The sequence below is a fragment of the Tigriopus californicus genome, chromosome 10, assembly GCF_007210705.1.
Source record: "Tigriopus californicus strain San Diego chromosome 10, Tcal_SD_v2.1, whole genome shotgun sequence".
Taxonomy (NCBI): Eukaryota; Metazoa; Arthropoda; class Copepoda; order Harpacticoida; family Harpacticidae; genus Tigriopus; species Tigriopus californicus.
In genome coordinates this window covers 15726695-15744002 of record NC_081449.1, presented here as the reverse complement: position 1 = coordinate 15744002, position 17308 = coordinate 15726695, and the positions used below count along the sequence as shown (strand labels likewise).

General features: G+C 46.6%; 3 protein-coding genes across 5 annotated transcripts; 1 reads left to right on the top strand and 2 right to left on the bottom strand.

The window, feature by feature from the left end:
• The first annotated feature begins 1170 nt into the window (after positions 1-1170).
• Positions 1171-4780, top strand: LOC131888238 (RAB6-interacting golgin-like). Of its 3 annotated transcripts, none has more exons than XM_059237041.1 (4): positions 1171-1477; positions 2983-3358; positions 4134-4274; positions 4336-4780. In XM_059237041.1, exons 1-4 carry the CDS (start codon positions 1423-1425, stop codon positions 4511-4513), a joined length of 750 nt encoding a protein of 249 aa, XP_059093024.1. In that variant the 5' UTR covers positions 1171-1422; the 3' UTR covers positions 4514-4780. The 3 variants fall into 3 exon arrangements, with proteins under 3 accessions (XP_059093024.1, XP_059093025.1, XP_059093023.1); XM_059237042.1 differs by lacking the exon at positions 1171-1477 and adding an exon at positions 2360-2480; XM_059237040.1 differs by lacking the exon at positions 1171-1477 and adding an exon at positions 2377-2519.
• A 2669-nt stretch (positions 4781-7449) lies between these two features.
• On the bottom strand, positions 7450-9311 carry LOC131888237 (uncharacterized). The gene is made up of 2 exons (XM_059237039.1): positions 8361-9311; positions 7450-8292 (listed from the first exon to the last, which is right to left on the bottom strand). The coding sequence occupies exons 1-2, from the start codon at positions 8921-8923 to the stop codon at positions 7887-7889; spliced, it is 969 nt and encodes a 322-aa protein (XP_059093022.1). The 5' UTR covers positions 8924-9311; the 3' UTR covers positions 7450-7886.
• Positions 9312-9456: 145 nt separating this feature from the next.
• On the bottom strand, positions 9457-12512 carry LOC131888236 (CD2 antigen cytoplasmic tail-binding protein 2 homolog). Its single transcript, XM_059237037.1, has 5 exons — positions 12078-12512; positions 11630-11901; positions 11238-11535; positions 10048-10253; positions 9457-9973 (listed from the first exon to the last, which is right to left on the bottom strand). Exons 1-5 carry the CDS (start codon positions 12271-12273, stop codon positions 9791-9793), a joined length of 1155 nt encoding a protein of 384 aa, XP_059093020.1. The 5' UTR covers positions 12274-12512; the 3' UTR covers positions 9457-9790.
• Positions 12513-17308: the final 4796 nt, after the last annotated feature.

Genomic DNA, 17308 nt, shown 5'->3' with positions numbered 1-17308 from the left:
TAGGTCATTATATCTGTTTTATGAACATTTCACATAATTACGAGCAATAAATACGTTTTTCTTAAAAGACAATTTTAGCTTTAAAGCGTTTGTCTTAGGCTTTTCTAACGACCGTTTGGGCGAAATCGAATTCATTTTGCCTTTACAAGTAAATCATACACGGTCTTAATTTAAGAAAACAAAAAGTCAACACAAAGTTCAAAAGGTGACATATTCATTGGCTCTTGGCTAATCCATCGGCCTGTAATCGGCATGTAATCGGCCCCCCATTTCCCCGATCATATAGGTTGTGGGAGTATTTGACGGTCCTGTTCCGTTCAGAATGGGTCGGATTTTTTTAATCACACGGACTTTTGGCGTCCAAATTTGGTACATGAGTTGCGTGATTAAGAAACTGTGGTATTGCGTTAGATGGAAGCTTTGATGCAATCTTGACCACAATTATAGGCCAATAAGGCTTCTTTTTAGGTATCAACCATGGTTAGATGTACGCAGCTGAAAATGTAATCTCCAAATTAAAACGAAGTTACAAATTGTAGTCATGAATCAAACAAATTATGAATCAAAAAAAAAACTTATAACTGACTTAATGTCAGTATTTTACAATTAAGATGAATAAACACATTCCTAGTTTGTAGAAATGAATTATTGCAAAAAGTGACAAATTTCAAAATTAAACTATTGTTCAAATACTTTAGGAACATGATGGGACTTAAGAAAAATGAAAGGCAATTTCACAAGCTTTGTAAGTTTTATGCGACATTTTTTGCTACTTTTAGCTTTCAAAGAAATCTTTAAGAAAATGGAGAAATATTACTTCTTGTCGTGTCATTGAAAAAGACAATGATATGCGAAGGGAATAACTGAAAACATAATTAGGCCATTTTTCGATATTTTAGGGTGCAAAACGCAGCTTTCAACAACTTAGCATCTGCTAAATAGACGTTTATGAAATTTTAGGTCAATATATCTAAGAGTAGGTTTAAAACGGATTGACTACGTTTTTTGACAATGATGCATTTTAATGTAATTTAAGTGATTTGACACACTTATCTGAGCTACTTTTAAACATGAGTCTTTCACAAAAGTTGTTCCTTTTGTCTCTTTGACAAAGAAAAAACATATGTTGATGTCTTAGCATTTGAGCAAACACTTAACCAGAAAATATAACCACCGTGTCATGGTCTTACAATGGGATTGCTGAGTCCGCTCAACGCAACTAAATTACCAAAATCGGACTCCAAAGTTCGTTTGAGGTTTTTGAAGACGTACACAAAAAGGTGCCTTCACTGCGTGCATTTTGACAGGATCGACCTAGAAATCTGATTACGGCCGCATTGTCCGTCCGTTCTGGATCCAACCCGTACATCAGAGAAGGGTGGTGCACCGTGAGACGGTTGGCGGTCGGAACCCTCAGTCAGCATGTCCTTTGCGGGCTTTTCAGAGGCCGACCTCATCTCTCGCTCGATCAAGAAACGTAAGGATAAGAGGCCACACGGCCCCTCTGGCATACGTCGAGAGAGCTCATCAGCGGGTTTCAATTAATCGGATGAGGCGAGAAGTTTTTTCGCCATACAAATTCCGGAACGTGTTCATCGATGGCCTCGATGTTTTTTTTTGGGGGGGGGAGGGGGGCGGAGAGTCCGATAGGCTTAGGGAACTCTGTATGAGACCTATCAACCCCTTGAGATGGACAGGATGAGACGCGAGCTTTTAATAACCCTTTGACCAACGTCAGGCTAGTACCATTTTTTTAGAAATTGCATTTCATTGAGATGGGGCGTTTTAATCGAAAACAAGTGCGCCCTAGTCAACCAATGTCAACCGGTTGAAAAATTACACGCCATGGAAAATTCAGCAAAGTGTCCTATGCATTGGATATGGACCAATTTCAAATCAAATTGGCCACAAATGCCTTATCTTACGGAGTCTAAAAAAGAAGGATAACTAAACCAGTGCTCAGTCGGAAAGATGTTTATTGTTTGTTTTAGACTAGATTGTTAGCTGATGTACCTTCAAGTTTTTTTATCCACTGTAAAGTCTTTATTGCGAGAATGTCTCATTGGATCCGTTATTTACTCTATTTGTGTTAGCATCTGTAAAGACTTATCCCTGAACACAGAATGGGACAAGAAAAGTTCCTTTGTTTACATTTTTATGTCATCAACAGTCTTAAAAACAACATCTAAAGCACGAAAACATTCTGAACAATTCTATAATCTGAACACGGCATGTAATTGCCATAAATTAGTTATATCTTATCCCGGGACCCTTTAGGGGGTCTGAACCTGTCCAGAAAAGAGGACGTGTTACACCATAGGATAATCCAATCAGGTTAGCGAGATTAGATTAGACGAGACTTTCATCATTCCAGCATTCCATCCAGCCGTGAGTGACCCCTCAATTCGCAGTTTACCCCAAAACTCGAATGATCGTGCTTCCCACCTTCCCAAATTGCGAACCTGCTAGTAATTCACCGGGTAATGGTGAAATCGGTATCAAATCACGCACAGCAGGCAGTATGCCCTATGTCTTTATTTCCAAAACTTCCATGGTCAAATGTCCCATTTGTATCTGCAATGCATTCAAAGTCCAAACGCCAACACACATCATTTTCTTCATTACAACGTGTGGGTTGATCCCGCCCAAGGTCTTAACCCGGAATTGATTGAAAACTATCTCGTGAGATTAATCACGCTCCATATCCTGACAGTAATTTTACATGACATCACCAACTAGCCCAAAGTCGAATAATTTTTCAATGCATCCCAAGCCAAATCAAATGAGAGTTCGTGCCCTTGAAAAAAAAACCCGCTCTGCTTAAGGATTACCAGAAGACACTACTATTATTGTTTTTTCTTTTCTTTCAAATCATCTAGATTCTAATCATTATTATCATTCCCGTTCTTACCATATCAACAAAGTCCCCGAAAAAAATCATCATCAAGTGGGTGACAAACTCACCGGTCACATTTGTTCTAGCGACGACCTCGACCCCGCGGCGGGTCAAGTTGCCCGTGATGAAGCCATCCGGCGCGGCTCAGCCGCCCAACCCACCCTTGCCCGCAGCGGCTCGATTGGCGCCGTCGCCTCCACCGCCGCTAGGGGTGGCTCCGAATGCGACCCATGGGACTCTCAATCCGGATCTGCTCAGTCATGTGGCAGCCGACGAGGAAAATTCCTCAGAGCCATTAAACAGTGCAATCCCGGCCCCAGAAGCCGGGTTGGTCAGTTCCCAAGGGACGAAAGAAGAGGTGGAAGGTCGTTCCAAAATCGAGATAATGCAGGCCCGTCAAAAGCAAATGGAGGAGGAAAACATGAAAAAAAAGCACATTTTGTCCCAAGCCATTGCTGAAAGGTAGGAACGTTGATCAGCAGGGCTCGGAAAATAGATTCTATTTGAGGGCCAAATAATCGCTAAAACAAACTTTTTAAAAATCCTTTCTTTTCACAGGTAAAAAAAAAGTTCTCAAACGCAAAGATATAAACTTGTTTAGAACCATAGAAAGATAACATGGAACTAAGTTTGCAACAGTTTGAGGAGAGGAGACGTGGCGTAGTAGTTAGCGCAATTTCCTAACATAAGAGAGCTCCCCGGTTCGATGCTCCTCCCCGACCCTTCTCAAGGAAACTTTTAGACGCTTACCACACCCAAAAACGGAGAACCTATTTGATACGGGCTACTACATTGCATATCGGAACAGTAAATGGACGATGTAATGGCTAGCTTCGGTGGGTGGGCGAGCACCACACGTATAAAAAAGTTACCAAGAGGTTTTACCTGTAAGAGAAGCAAGTACTTCATTGTTTTGACAAGCCTGTAGTTTTTGGAGGGCACACAAGTGTAAACCTTGACACTCACTACAACTTACTCTAGTACCTGGTTAAGGAAAAAGTTCAAGCCAAAAATTTGTGGGCTTTTGATTTGAAACCTCTGGTAATTGCTTCAACTTTTTGCAAAATTAGTTTCAAGGGGTCTTTTTTTGCTTTTAAACATGCTTGTATCTTTGCGTTTGAGATTATTTGGCCCTCAAAAACATTTTTTTCTCGGAGCCCTGCTAGGCTCAAATCTTCTTGTTGGAAATTCTTAAATCGATTTCTTTTTTACTCTTTTTTTAATTTCTTAAATTTAGAAAACAAAGAACGTGCGAAGAAACGGAGAAGCTTCAGCGAGCTCAAGCGGAATTGGGCCAGATCGACAAGTGTCTCTCGGCGGATGTAAGGCTAATTCGCGACGAGATCGAGACGGCCTCGCTTGAGTTTATGGAGTCTCAGTAAGTACAAACCACAAATTGCTACCTAGGTATGACTAAATGTCGGATACTGTTCGAGTAGGAAACGTTACGATCGAGCCGAGAAGGAGTTTGTGAGCGCCAAATTGAGATTGCACCAGACCTCGGAGAGGAAAGAGCAACTCACGGAGCATTTGATCACGGTCATCCAGCAATCCGAATTGCGGAAAGGCCAAAAACTGGAGGAAATTATGCGAGTCTTGGACATCCGAACGACTTAGATGCTCGCTCGCCGAATATCTCTTCGGCCTACCGGCCTGAAATGAACACGAATTTTGCTTGCTGTAACTTTTTGTGAACACCTTTTTACGAGTGTGCCTTTCTTCCGTCTGTGATATGCCACCTTATTCACTGTTATGTATATAGTTTTATACACACACTTAAAACTAACTTGATTAAGGATGATGATGTGCCTCAAATTTTTTATAATGAAAACATGACAAATTATTTTAGTAATAAAATAATTCCGATGATAGTAGTCGAATATAGACAGCGGCATAATTCTTTTCTTTTATAGCGGACGGATGAAGATGGAGGACACATTTTGGTATTGTACAATGGCTCTGTTGAGGGAGAGTGGTTGAATAGCATTGATTGTGAGAGCGGGAAAAAGATCTAAGCAGGGCCAGAAGGGGGCTTATCAACTCAAGTTACTTCAAGGCCAGATGGATGGCATACGACGAGATCACATTCTAAATTTTGAATAAACGGTTTAGGAGACACAAAATTTTGGCGTCTGTTTGCGATCGACATCTCTAGAAGTCCGTGAAGAAAAGAACGAGAGCGGTAAGATAGTCCATGGAGCACAGCAGTAGTGGAGTGGAAGTCTCTCTTAAACCTCGCTAGAAGACATTTCAGTTTTGCGTCACCTCCTAATCCAGTGCTTGAACATGACAATGGAATTCATTGAGCACTCTCTCACCGTACCGGGAATGCATCTGATCAGGAGGTAACGCATAGCTCTAAACCTCGCCAGAAGACGTTCGATCTTCGACTGAGCTTTCCACTCCACTAGTGACTTACTCCATGAATAGATAGTCAGAGAGGATAACCACCCGAAGGGACGGGTGGGTTGGTATTGGCTTACTGCCTAGATTCTTCCTTTTTGACCTGCACATTCAATTGTTGACTGAATGATGCAGATTTCAATTTATCTCTGTTACGAAAGTGCCAAAAAACTATGATTTGAAAGGAAACAGTAAAAAAGGGAGTAACTGACATCTTGGTTTTTCGTCCTACCACCCATTTGGCACAATAAAGAAACTACTTGCATGTATACTTTGGTCACAATGGCAGCTTCCAAACAGGTCCTTTACATAACGTCCCTTGTGAAAACACATCTCGATACACTCAAAGCCTTTTGGATAACGTGTTCTTTTGTCAGTTGCACATGTGTAAAGGTAAACACGGCGAATTGCGCTCACCAATAGTGCATGACTGTTAGTCTGACCCATAGACAACTTCATATATAGATCAATCAAGGGTGATGCAATCACATATTTTCGTCTCAGCTCTCACTGGTTGTCAAAAAAGTTCCATGCGTAGTCAAGATACCTAGGGCGGCTACTTTGGTACAAATCTGAATCATTGACGGTGCGTCCAAATTCTGAGTAGAAATCCCAAATACAACCCCGTGTCACTATCATCTTTTTAATAAGATCTTTGGTTGTATCAAGTGCTTTTTTGGAGGAAGATGAACGGTTTAGGAGAAACAAAATTCTGGATTCCGTTTGCAGTCCACATCTCTAGAAGTCTGTTGTTAGACCATAGAAAACCACCTAACTAGAATGCTTAAGCTCAACAGAAGCTGTACTGCATGAGCATGTTTTTTGCAGGTTAATTGACGCAGGGTGGCAAGGGAAAAAAATATTTCTTGATATCTTGCTTAAGGCAATTTGAATTATTCCCATGAAACGTTTGTCATTCTTGTTTTCTTTCAATTTCTTTGGAATCTTACAAATATACATGTAGGAAGAGCGGTAGGAAAATAAAAAATTTTTTTTTTGGGAAATAACACACGTGACATGTCAAAAAGAGGTTCGGACATTAGCAGAACGAATCACAAATTCTATTGATTGCCCTTGTTAAGCAACGCATCTCGAAAGTGCAACAAAATGTAACCAAATTGTAGCGCAATGACGACACATTCGGAATTTCTTTTCAATCTCCTTTTTGAGTCCTCTCAAGTGCTTATTGTGGGCAATATGATTGCACCTTTACGTAATTGAGGTAATTCCAACACCTCCGGAGGTCAGCCTGAACCGAGGCTTGTTCCTTGGGTTTCAGTTTAGTGTTTCCACCACATGGATGAAAATTGCAACTTGAGCCCCATCATAACCCTGTCAACGTTTTGTTCTTACAAAACGGTCAGATAACTTGCCCAAACCCGTTTTATGAAGTGTGCCAGAGGAGAGCAATAGGGCTAGTCAAGTAAACGCGTTCATGGACAACTGACGTTATTCCATGGAGTAAAATCAAAGACAACATGCACAGCCAAACCGCACATGCTTGTCCAAGGACACTAAAGCTCTTTAGAATCCCTGGCTTGTCTAGGCAATTAGCATTGTGGTATTGAGCCAATTTGATTGTGCTTTAGCTGATTAACAACAAACATGCTCATTTAGTAGGGTTTTGTACCACAATTTGCACAAAGTCACTCGATTATTGAAAATTCAATGGGCGAATGGTGCGACTTGACTGTAATGTTTGCCTTAGTTCCCTCTCTCCAAAATGCCCAAAATCAGGATGCTGGACCACATTTTTCCTTGAATTTCCCTTACTTGACATCCCCTATTGGTTAACAAGGGATTGTATTAGGGATTTCTACTCGGACTTTGGACGAGCCATCAACAATTCAAATTTGTACCACAGTTACTCTGGGTGTCTTGACTAGGAATGAAAGATTTTGCCCACCGGCAACAGCCGAGAAGAAAACATGCAATCGCAGCGTCCTTGATTGATCTATATATGAAGTTATCTATAGTCATGACTCATAAATTCATTTTTGGAATTTTGATAGAATTGGTAGAAAATGTAAGTTTTGATCTTTTTCTGGTTCCTAAGAGGTAGCTTGGCGCTACAACCCTGATTACGATTTTGATTGATACCTAAACCAGTCCTCTAAATCCCATAATCACTAAAATAAAGAGTAAAAACCTGCTTTTTTTTGCTGCAAGTGGTTAGCTTTTATGGTGATTCAAGCTGAATTATAACGACGACCTCCACATGTTGCAGAAACTTGTCAATACGGGATGCTTTTTCCTTTCGGGCATACTTTCTGGCATATTCAGACTTTGATCCGGCATAATCTGGCATATTTCAAGAGCTAGTCTGGCATGCACAGAGCCCAGGGACCTGTGAGCACTGATCCGTGAGCTAGATCACGAAATTTTACTGGAACGCCCATGGATATACCTCAAATTTTGAAGAGAAAAAAAACAGAGTACTCGAAAATTGATTGCGGCGATTTTTTCGTTTTATAGCGGACGGTTGGAGATTGAAGACACGTTTTAGAGAGCGGGATTAAGATCAAAGCAGGGTCGCAAAACGGGGTTTATCATTCCAATTTACCCCAAGGCCAGATGAATTATGAATCTATAAGGGCAGACCGGACAAGCCTTTATTGAAAGGGCGTGGCAGGACTTTCCAACCCTTCTCATTGGCATGGAACAAGGCCACGATCACGCCGAAATAGGTCGGAACTCGGCGAGCCAAGATGTCTCCGCCAAAGCTGGATCGGTCTAAGAGTCCTTGAAGAATGCCGAAAATCGTCATTGAGCACGGGAAGGTCTCCATGGCCAAGCCCAGAGCTCGCTCCAAGAGAATGGTCCGAGATCCGGATCGGATCCATTGCTCGATGGTCTCATCAAAAATAAGGGCCTTGCGGGAAACGGGAACTTCTGCCGCTCCAGGTTCAGGCAGAAACAACGGGTTCTCCTCCAAAGTCTTGTGGCAAGGTGACAGATTGGCACTGGCCAGGAAAAAGATCCGGTAATCCGTTCTAAAAATCCAAGGTCCATCAACGCATGTTCGCTTCCCAATCCGAATCTCGCGTGCTCAGCATCTTACCTCTCGAACAGTTCGAAGAGTTCATGGCCCACTTTGACGCATTGACCCGTGAGGTCGGCTAAATCTCCGTCCCAGTGCTTCTTCTCCTGAATGGGCGAGGTCATGATGACCACGTCGTACGGGCACACCCTCTTCCTGGTGCCTGTGGTGCCGCGTTGCTCCGAGATGAAGAACAGTGGAACCACCTCGGACCAGCCCAAGGGTGCGGGTCGCTCGCCAAACGGCAGGATCAAATTCGAATTGACCCGCTTCTTTTGCAGATGGGTGAACATCTCGAGGGCGAAGTCGTCGTGGATGTTGACCGAGACTTTGTACTCGCCCCAATGGCCGTTCCACTCGGCGGTTCCGGCCGCAATGTGGTTGGCATAAATCCCAATCGAGTCGGACAGGTTCAAGCCATGGGGTGTGGCTAGCACGATGATGTCCGGCTCGTGATCGCGCACGTAATCGCCAATGTACTTGGCGGCCGAGTGAAGCTCATCCACGCCCGTAGGCACGTCCTCGAGGGTCGGGTCCAGGATCATGGAAGCGTGAGGCAAGATGGCGGACCCGATCAGCACCATAGTGATGAGGGTTTGAAGTGATGGAAGATTCAATTGGCGTGGCTCATTTATTAGCGAATAGAATGATTCGAGGTGGGAACAACACTTCAGTGTGGAACACTCAAGTCCGGATAGGAGGGTTGGTGCCGTTCGGCATGTTGGGATCAAGTGCAGGGATCAAGCGCATATTTTTGGTTTTCTTTGTTCCAGGAATTGGAATGGATCCCTCGAAGATTCATTTATTACAAGCGTAATTAAGAAGTGAGCAAGACTGTACTAAATTTTACTCACTTGTATTTAGCTTTTTCATTTTTAACATATTGGTTATTTTTTTCGGTCAAAGGATTTTGAAAAAAATGCCAATTACGGGTGTAAAGTCAGGTTGTGTTGGCGGTTGAAATTTGTTCGTTTGACTGGATTCGGGTTAGTATCGGAGGCTAAGATCTTAATGAGTAGACGGAAAGCGAGAACGACGCGCAAAGATGATAAAAATCGCAATTTCCTCAACTGTTCAACATTCTGGTAAATGAACCCGAGGAAATGAAGGCGTGGGGTAAGGATTACATACTTGGGTTTATTTTAGAGGGATCGTCGGCGCCTCTGTGCCTCCACCCCGCCCTAATTTCAACACATAATCAAGCATGCAGAACCCACCAAAATCAAGTGCCTCCCATCAAGAATGGAACTCGCTCAAGTAGAAGGCATGATTTTGAGGAGATTTTTGGGAGGAACTAGGTCAGAATGCGACAATTTCGTTCCGAATGAAGTTGAAATATGTTGGGTTTATGAAGTCCTCATAAGAATTCGAGAGCGCCTCCAAATATGCTTGAAACTTAATCGACAACGACGAAACGCAATGAACAAGGAAAATGGCGCATTTCAAGGTCTTCAGGTGTAGAGCTCAAAATCGATCCGCTTGACATCATTAAAATCGCCCTGAGTACCGTTCTTGCGCACAAACACGCCCTTGTCAAAGAACCCGCTGGATTGCCATTCGATCATCTCCTGCGTCGTATGCGGGCCATGCACTTTGGAGGAGGATTCATTTTCCCATTTGAATTCCCATTGGACCTAGAACAACGAGAATATACGAGTGGCGTTGGGAATGGACTTCGGCGTCAGACCTTCTTTCACCATCAACGCACCTCGGGTTCGAACGGGTTTTCTACCGGGGTTTGGCCAGTGGACTTGGTCGATTCCTCGCGATCCTTGGCCGAGTCCATGAACATGTCCAGGGCTTCGTCATCGTCCACATCGGCGGGGATCTCGGTTTTGGGGGCTGAACCGGCGTCACTCTGCTTTAATTTGTACCCGATCGACTCGAAGGTTTGCTCGTATATCTCCATAAAACCTATGTGGAGGACCAAAGTGGGTTAACGTATTCTGTTCGGCCAACGACCTTGTCGGCAATCCCGACAAGTCCAAGGTCCTAGTGTTCTTCCGAGGCCGACTTCCCAAAGGAGAAGATGACATCAACTACACCTATAACGGCCAGACCCTCCAAAGGGTGAAGGAATTTCGCTACCTGGGAATTGACTTCACGCAGCAGTTGAGCCCTACTTGCCATCTCCAGCCCATTAACAAAAAGGCGAAATCAAGGGTGGGGTGTTTCTTCGATCGCCTCCACCTTGACTCCTTGCTATTCGACATTGTGCTACGAGTGTTCCAGATCTACATGCTACCCTGACCAAGTTCCTGAAGCGATATCTTGGACTGCGAAAGCAAACTTCTTCTTCTATAATCCACCACATATGATGCCAGACAAATGCCTCTTTCCAATTATTTGAGTGCCCTCGCCAGGGAAAGAAACTGAGTCAACCAGTCTACTTTGACAGGCTGAGGCTCACATTCATTGACGAAATGCCTCCTATCGACTTCAATCAGCCCACTTTCTCTCTTAGGTCGCAACATGACGCATTTGCGGTCGAAATACATTTATATTAAAATCCCCATGCGTAGAAACCGATAACCGAACCACCGCCACATCGGCAAACTTACGAATCGCAGAAAAGAAAGCAACGAAGCTCAATAGTCGAGCATTTATATTGAGGGATTTCCCCCCCTCATATGGATATTTTGGGGATGAAATGTTACTCGTTTTGGCCCGAGATTGCAAGCAAATAGCAACTTCGTTTAAAGTTATTCTCGTGCTCATTAGGTTTGCTAACAAGCAAAAACAGACTTGCCATTTTGATTGAGTCGATTCTAAATCTTGAGAGATTGTAGGTCTACTTCATTCGGGTCTAGTCTTGGACATCAGCCCCTCCTCCCCTGCCCCATACTCTGGCAATCAAGAATAACATGCGCCTGCTGGCTGGCCGGCCGGCCGGCTTACCTGAGCGGGTGAGAATCGAATCGGCCAATCCCGTGAGTTTTTCCATGGCCAATCGATCGCGCTTCTCGTCCGGACTCTCTTGACCGGCCTTGATCCGACGTTTGGCTTGGAGTCTTTGGGCTGAAGTCTTCTTCCCGCCGGCCCAACGTCGGATGGCTTGGGCCACACTCTCTTGGGGTTGGAGCAAGCTCAGGATGGCTCTGTAAGCGGTGAGCTCGTCGTAATTGGCTTCCACCTCGTCCTCGCGCTCATCCTCAGCCTCCTTTTGGGCTCGCTCGGCCTGGGATCGCTCTTGGACCTAATTGACGGGGAAGAGATGCACCGTGATGATCTATCTATCCATACATCCAGGTTCGGCTCTGGGCCGAAATCAAAGATCTGCGAGCTCCTACCTTGCCCCAATCGATGCCGGCCAACCATCGGTCCGAGGCCTCGTCCTCTTTCTTCTTGTGCCAGATGAAGCTGCCGTCCTGCGCAAAACTGCCCTCCTCCTGCTCGTCCTTGAGATTGAAGGGCGTGATCTGGATTTGCCCGTCGCGCTCGATGGTACTAGCCTCTTCCCCTTCGATGTCGTCGTCGGCCAGGAGCTGGATCCGTTTGCTTTGGGCGTACTCCTCTTCGTCATCGCTATCGATGGAATGGAGTCCGCCCGTTTTGGATTGACCTATCATGGGCAAGCAACCATAACCACGAGGCCAATTCATTGGAAGGGAGGGTGAGTTATCTCATCTCAGGTACCGTAGCTAGATGGATGGATGGATGGCATGCCAACAACTTCTCAGGGTCTCAGATCCGTGCCGACTTCCCACCTACTACTCACTACTCAACCTGCTCACGTACCTTGAAATTCCCGGCGACTGCCACTGGCCGTGGTGGCCGTTGAGCCCGTCCCGGTGGGGGGGACCGAGGGGATAGTGGGAGAGGGGCCGGCGATGGGTGGGTCGCTGGCCAAACGAAGGCGCTTGCTGGCATCGTTCGAGGCGGTGGTGTCGGTGTTGGTGGTTGGCTCGGGCTCACCCGGTCGTTTCAAGGCCATGATGGGACGGGACTGGACCCGTTGACCCGAGAGAGGATGAGGATGATCACCGATACGGGTGCGTATTCGGAATTCGGGTTAGTGGGGTTGGTGGGTTGGGTTCGTTTTGATTAGGGCAATCAGGTCGGATGGGTGGATGGTGCGGGGATTAATCGAGATACCGTGGACTTGAGTCGAGATTTGGAATCGAGTGTCATTCATGTCAGACAGCGACCCCAGCGTTCTCAATGTCAATAACAAACAAGAGCTGGACCGTGAAACACACAGGGTGTCGATTTCAGACATTTTCGGACAAGGGATTGAACTCGAAAAAGTCATGGAGACTAGACTACTATGGTCTATGAAGCGACATGAACGGGTCTGACTTTGGACCAGCATGTTCGTCTATGCATATATGATTGAGCGGTGGGAGTGGCATCCAATGGCCTACCATCCGGTGAATTAGTTCTCTATAGGTTCTTCTCTAGCGGTCCACAACCAAAGGTATCTGAGCCCCTTGGCCTAGGACAGGGATGAGGCTGCTAGTGTCAATAGTCCTTTTTATTCTTTTTAGTCTAGGTGCGGACAAACAAACGTATAAAGAGAGAACACGCTTGAAGATGCTAAATTTTACCAAGGGATTATTATATGAAAAATACATTGCTGAAGTGTTGTGAAACAATGAATAACCCCACAACTCATCTGGGAGACCTTTCAGATCCTCTTTGGGTAGAATTTCAAGCAATTTTGCAATCATCATTTATAGTAAAATAGAACTACAAAAAGCACAGCTTCACACGTTTTTGTTGACCAACCACGTGGTTTCGTGAGCACTTATTTTGAATTGCGACTGGGTAAAATAGTAACTTTTTCAATAGGAGATGCCTTCACATTCTTCCAAATTGAGGCCAAAATTCAGCTTAATACGTCTTTTCACGTGGTCAAAACACAGTTAGATCAAGCAAGATGTACTGAACAATGTCTCTGAGCTATATCATGCAATCCCAAAATGTCAAAATAGACAATCTCAAGCTTGAAAGGCTAATAAATGGCCCATGCCTGTGCTAAGAATTGAACCTGATACTTGATATCTTACCCTTAGAACAAGATCAACACAAACACGATTTTTCACATTTCATTTGATGAACAACTTCAGGCCCTCTTAATCCCCACCAAAATGGGGTGGGCCTGAAAAAACATTAACATCATTTCATGTCTTTTCCATCTTCAAATATCCTTTTCCATTGTTGCCGAACCATTATTGTTGATGATATCAATCATTATTTGGTCACCCTCTCCATTTGTTATTCCTGGGCTTTGATTTGGTCCAGACTAGAGTCCAGACTCTAGTAGAGCCCTCTACCTTGGTCCGCTTGGTCTTCTGGCTTCAGCATTTGTGTACTTATTGTAACGGAGGCCTCCCTTCTCTCCTCCCGTCTGATCCTGGTCTCCCAGACTACTATGGTGCCCGCGTATCTCCAACCCCCCCCCTCCTTCTTTTGACCCTGTCCGCCTTTGAGAAATGTAGAATGTAGTAGAAGATTATCCCCGAAGCTTTTGCATGGGACGGGCATCCCGGACAGAGGCAGCCTGACCTGGCTGGCTGGCCGGCCGCCGCCGCCGCCGCATCCACCCCGCAGCATGAACGGACGCACGAACCGTTCATTGGTGTGGAACTATTTCCAAGCCCAGAGTCCCGGTACGGCCCAATGCGACGTGTGCCACAAGCTCATCCGACGCACCCATTGCTCCACCAGCTCCATGAAGTACCACCTGAACTCGGTCCACGGCATTGACCTCCAACCCAACGCCGACCACCCCACGCTCACCCACTCGACATCGACCCGGGATCGCCAGGCGCCAGACCCGCCCGACCCGCCGGGCTCGGAGGCAGGGCCCTTCCAGGCGGTGCAGGCCCACGCCGCGACCGGCCTGAAAACCGAGCCGGCGGGTGATAAACCGGGTCCGGTAGAGGGCGGGCCGGAACGGGTCAACCGCTCCAAAGTGTGGGACCATTATGTGCCGCTCAACGCCGAAGAAGCCATGTGCCAATTTTGCCAAAAGATCCTGATTCGCCGCAACGCCTCCACCTCCTCCATGAAGTACCATTTGCGGTCCAAGCATCAAATCGATGCCAACGGCCCAGGCGACGGGTCCGCGAGCGGCTCGCTGAAGCGGGTTCGGGCCAGCCGGGGCCACACCACACCCCCTGGCCCATCCCACACCGCCGATAGTCATCGCTCAGACTCACGCCAGCCAGCTCAGGGGTGTCGGACGCGCCAAGGGAGCCCGGACCCGGCTTCGAACCGCTGGCCGCGCCGCAATCGCTCTGAAGTGTGGGATTATTTTCAGGTGTTGAGCGAGCAGGCCGCCCTGTGCGTCATGTGTCAGAAGATCGTGCGCCGGCTGAACACGTCGGCCACGGGTAATTTGCGCTATCATTTGCGCAGCCAACACAACCTGGTCGTTCAGGCTCAGGGTGGACGCCGGCGTCACCGTCTGCCGCGTGGTCCGCCCCAGGTCACGGCTTGGCCCGCTCACGATGATATCGAGCTCGAATCCGGTCCGTCGCCCGACGAAGACGAGGAGCCCGACGAAAAAGCCGGTCGGACCCGCCCGGCTTATCCCGCTTCAGTCGAAGATCTGGTCGAGTCCATGATTCCGAGCGAGAGTGCCGAGGAGGTGCTGGCCAAGCTCGTGGCCGTGGATGGATTCACCCTGCCCGCCTTGCTCAAAAGTGAGTTCATGAGCCAGGCCTTGGCCGCCCAAGGCATCTCGCTGCCGGCCCATTGGAGCGATTTGGCCGCGCTTTTAGTGGCCCACGCCCGTCACCTGCGCGCTAAAGCGGCCGAGGAGTTGGCTCATCTAGCCGCCGGTGGCTTGCGGTTCAGCCTGACCCTAGACCATTGGCGATCCGCCCCCGGCTCGCGGCGTGGGTCCCGCCTCTTCACCAATATCTTGTGTCATAGCCCGGGCCTGGCTTGGAGTCTGGGCACTATTCCACGGCTAGACGCTCACCCGCCGCTCACCTCGGCTACTTTGACGACTCGCCTGACCGAGTTTGGGCTGAGCGCGGACCGGGACATTGTGGGTGCCACCGCCCACACGGCGCTCCATATGGGCGTAGTCGACCAACGGTGTGTGTCTCATGGCCTGCATCAAGCCATCGCCAGTGTTCTCTATGGTCCGGATGATGGCGTGTCCGATGATGACACCACTGAGTCCGAGGATGACGATGCCGAGGATGGTATTGATACCGATGAAGTGCGGCCACGACCGGTTTTCGTGCCCAGTGTCCGTGCCATCTTGAAGCGAATCGTCCAATCCCACGTGCTCAAAGTGATCGATTCGGACCTCCGAGCTGCCTCATTTAAACGGCCACTCGCATTGGGATCGCGCAGCGGTTGGATCCGCGTGTTGAGCGCCTTCAATGCCGTTTTGAACCTCAAGACCTGTGCTCAAAATCGGCCTCTTCTGTCTGAATCCGACTGGACCGACGTGGAGGCTCTCGCGAATCTCTTGCAGCCACTCCATCTGGGTTTGGCGTCATTGTGCGGGAAAGACGCCTCACTGCTGTCGGCTGAGGGCGTCTACGTGTTCATGTTGCACGCCTTGAAAAAAGTGAACACCCCGCTGGGTGAACAGATGGGAGCGGCCATTCTCGACTGTCTTGTCCAACGGCGCCAACATGACACTGTGAGTCTTCTCAAATATCTCAACCACCCCAAGTCAATCAAAGAAGTAGCCCAGTTTCCGTTCCAAGCGATGCCCTCTCGAGGCCATTTGGAACGGGTAGCCTACCGCATGGGTCATCATCTCTTTCCGGACACGTTCAAGGGAGATGATCCCGAGGAAATCTCGAGTCTAGATGCGTCGCCTCCCTCAGGTCACCCGTTTGTGCGGGATCTGATGAATGGCTTCGAGCGCTCGGGCGAGTTGCCGCATGCCTTGGAATTGCTTCGAGAGGCCCTCTTGACTGTGCCGCCTACGTGTGTGCAATCCAACCAATGTCAGCCGACATTCTCGGCCAAGTGTGCAACCAATCACTTCGGTTCTAAACTGCCTTACCCGGTGTTGGATGCGCTCATTTTCCTCAAGGGGTATTACGATCAAAGAGAGTAGGTACCAATATCGCTGTGGCTGATGCGAAAGTTTTAGGTCAAAGAGATGTTACACGTTGATACAAGCCAAATGGACGGTCTTCACAACAATTTACCGACCTTTTTTTTTCATGAATGTATGAAAGTTGAAGCATTAAAACACATCCCAACGGATATTGTTTTCTACTTTTCCCATGCAATTCATCAATGCGGAAATTTTCGAGGGTATTTCTTTCGGGGCAAGATTTGAAGTCGAGGGACGAAAAGACTCTCTGAACTCTGTGGACCAGGAGTGCATTCATGATTTAGCCAGCCTAAGGCCAGTTTCTTAGAGGTCTTACCTCGGAGTTTGGCGCTTGGACATTATCCGGTATGAAAAAATACTCTAGTATCTGATGTCATTCGATTGATCAGTGTATCAGATTTGCCTTGTCGGTCCTAAGTCGGTTGGCCTTGGTTCAGGTTCACCCCGGCAAAGAAGTAAATCACGAGATAGTTCAGTTCGATGATGATGAATTTTTCTCAATGTGGACTTTTTGAGCACTTAGCCAGATGAAAAATGACAAAAGCTAAATCTTTTAGATCTAATCCAAATCAACAGACTCCAGTTCATTTTCCAGGGTGTTGATGGCCACTTATCCCCAGTTCTAATTTGGTTTCAGAACACGAAAAAGCGACATTTTGAGGTTTGTAGCACAACTCACTCGATGGCAGTTATAAGTTCGAGTTTTCTGATCTGATAAAAACCTCCCAAAAAACTGGATATTAATTTAAAACTAGAAAGAAATTTCTCTGAGCCCAGCTTATGGCACCCATCAGAAGGGCCGGCTAAAACTTGCATATCCAAGACTTTTCTGCAAATATATTGCATCTGCAACTTTTTCAATTTTATCAACAATATTTGACATTTTTTTGCAATTCATTATGCAATTTCAGCAAACGCCATAAACATTTGT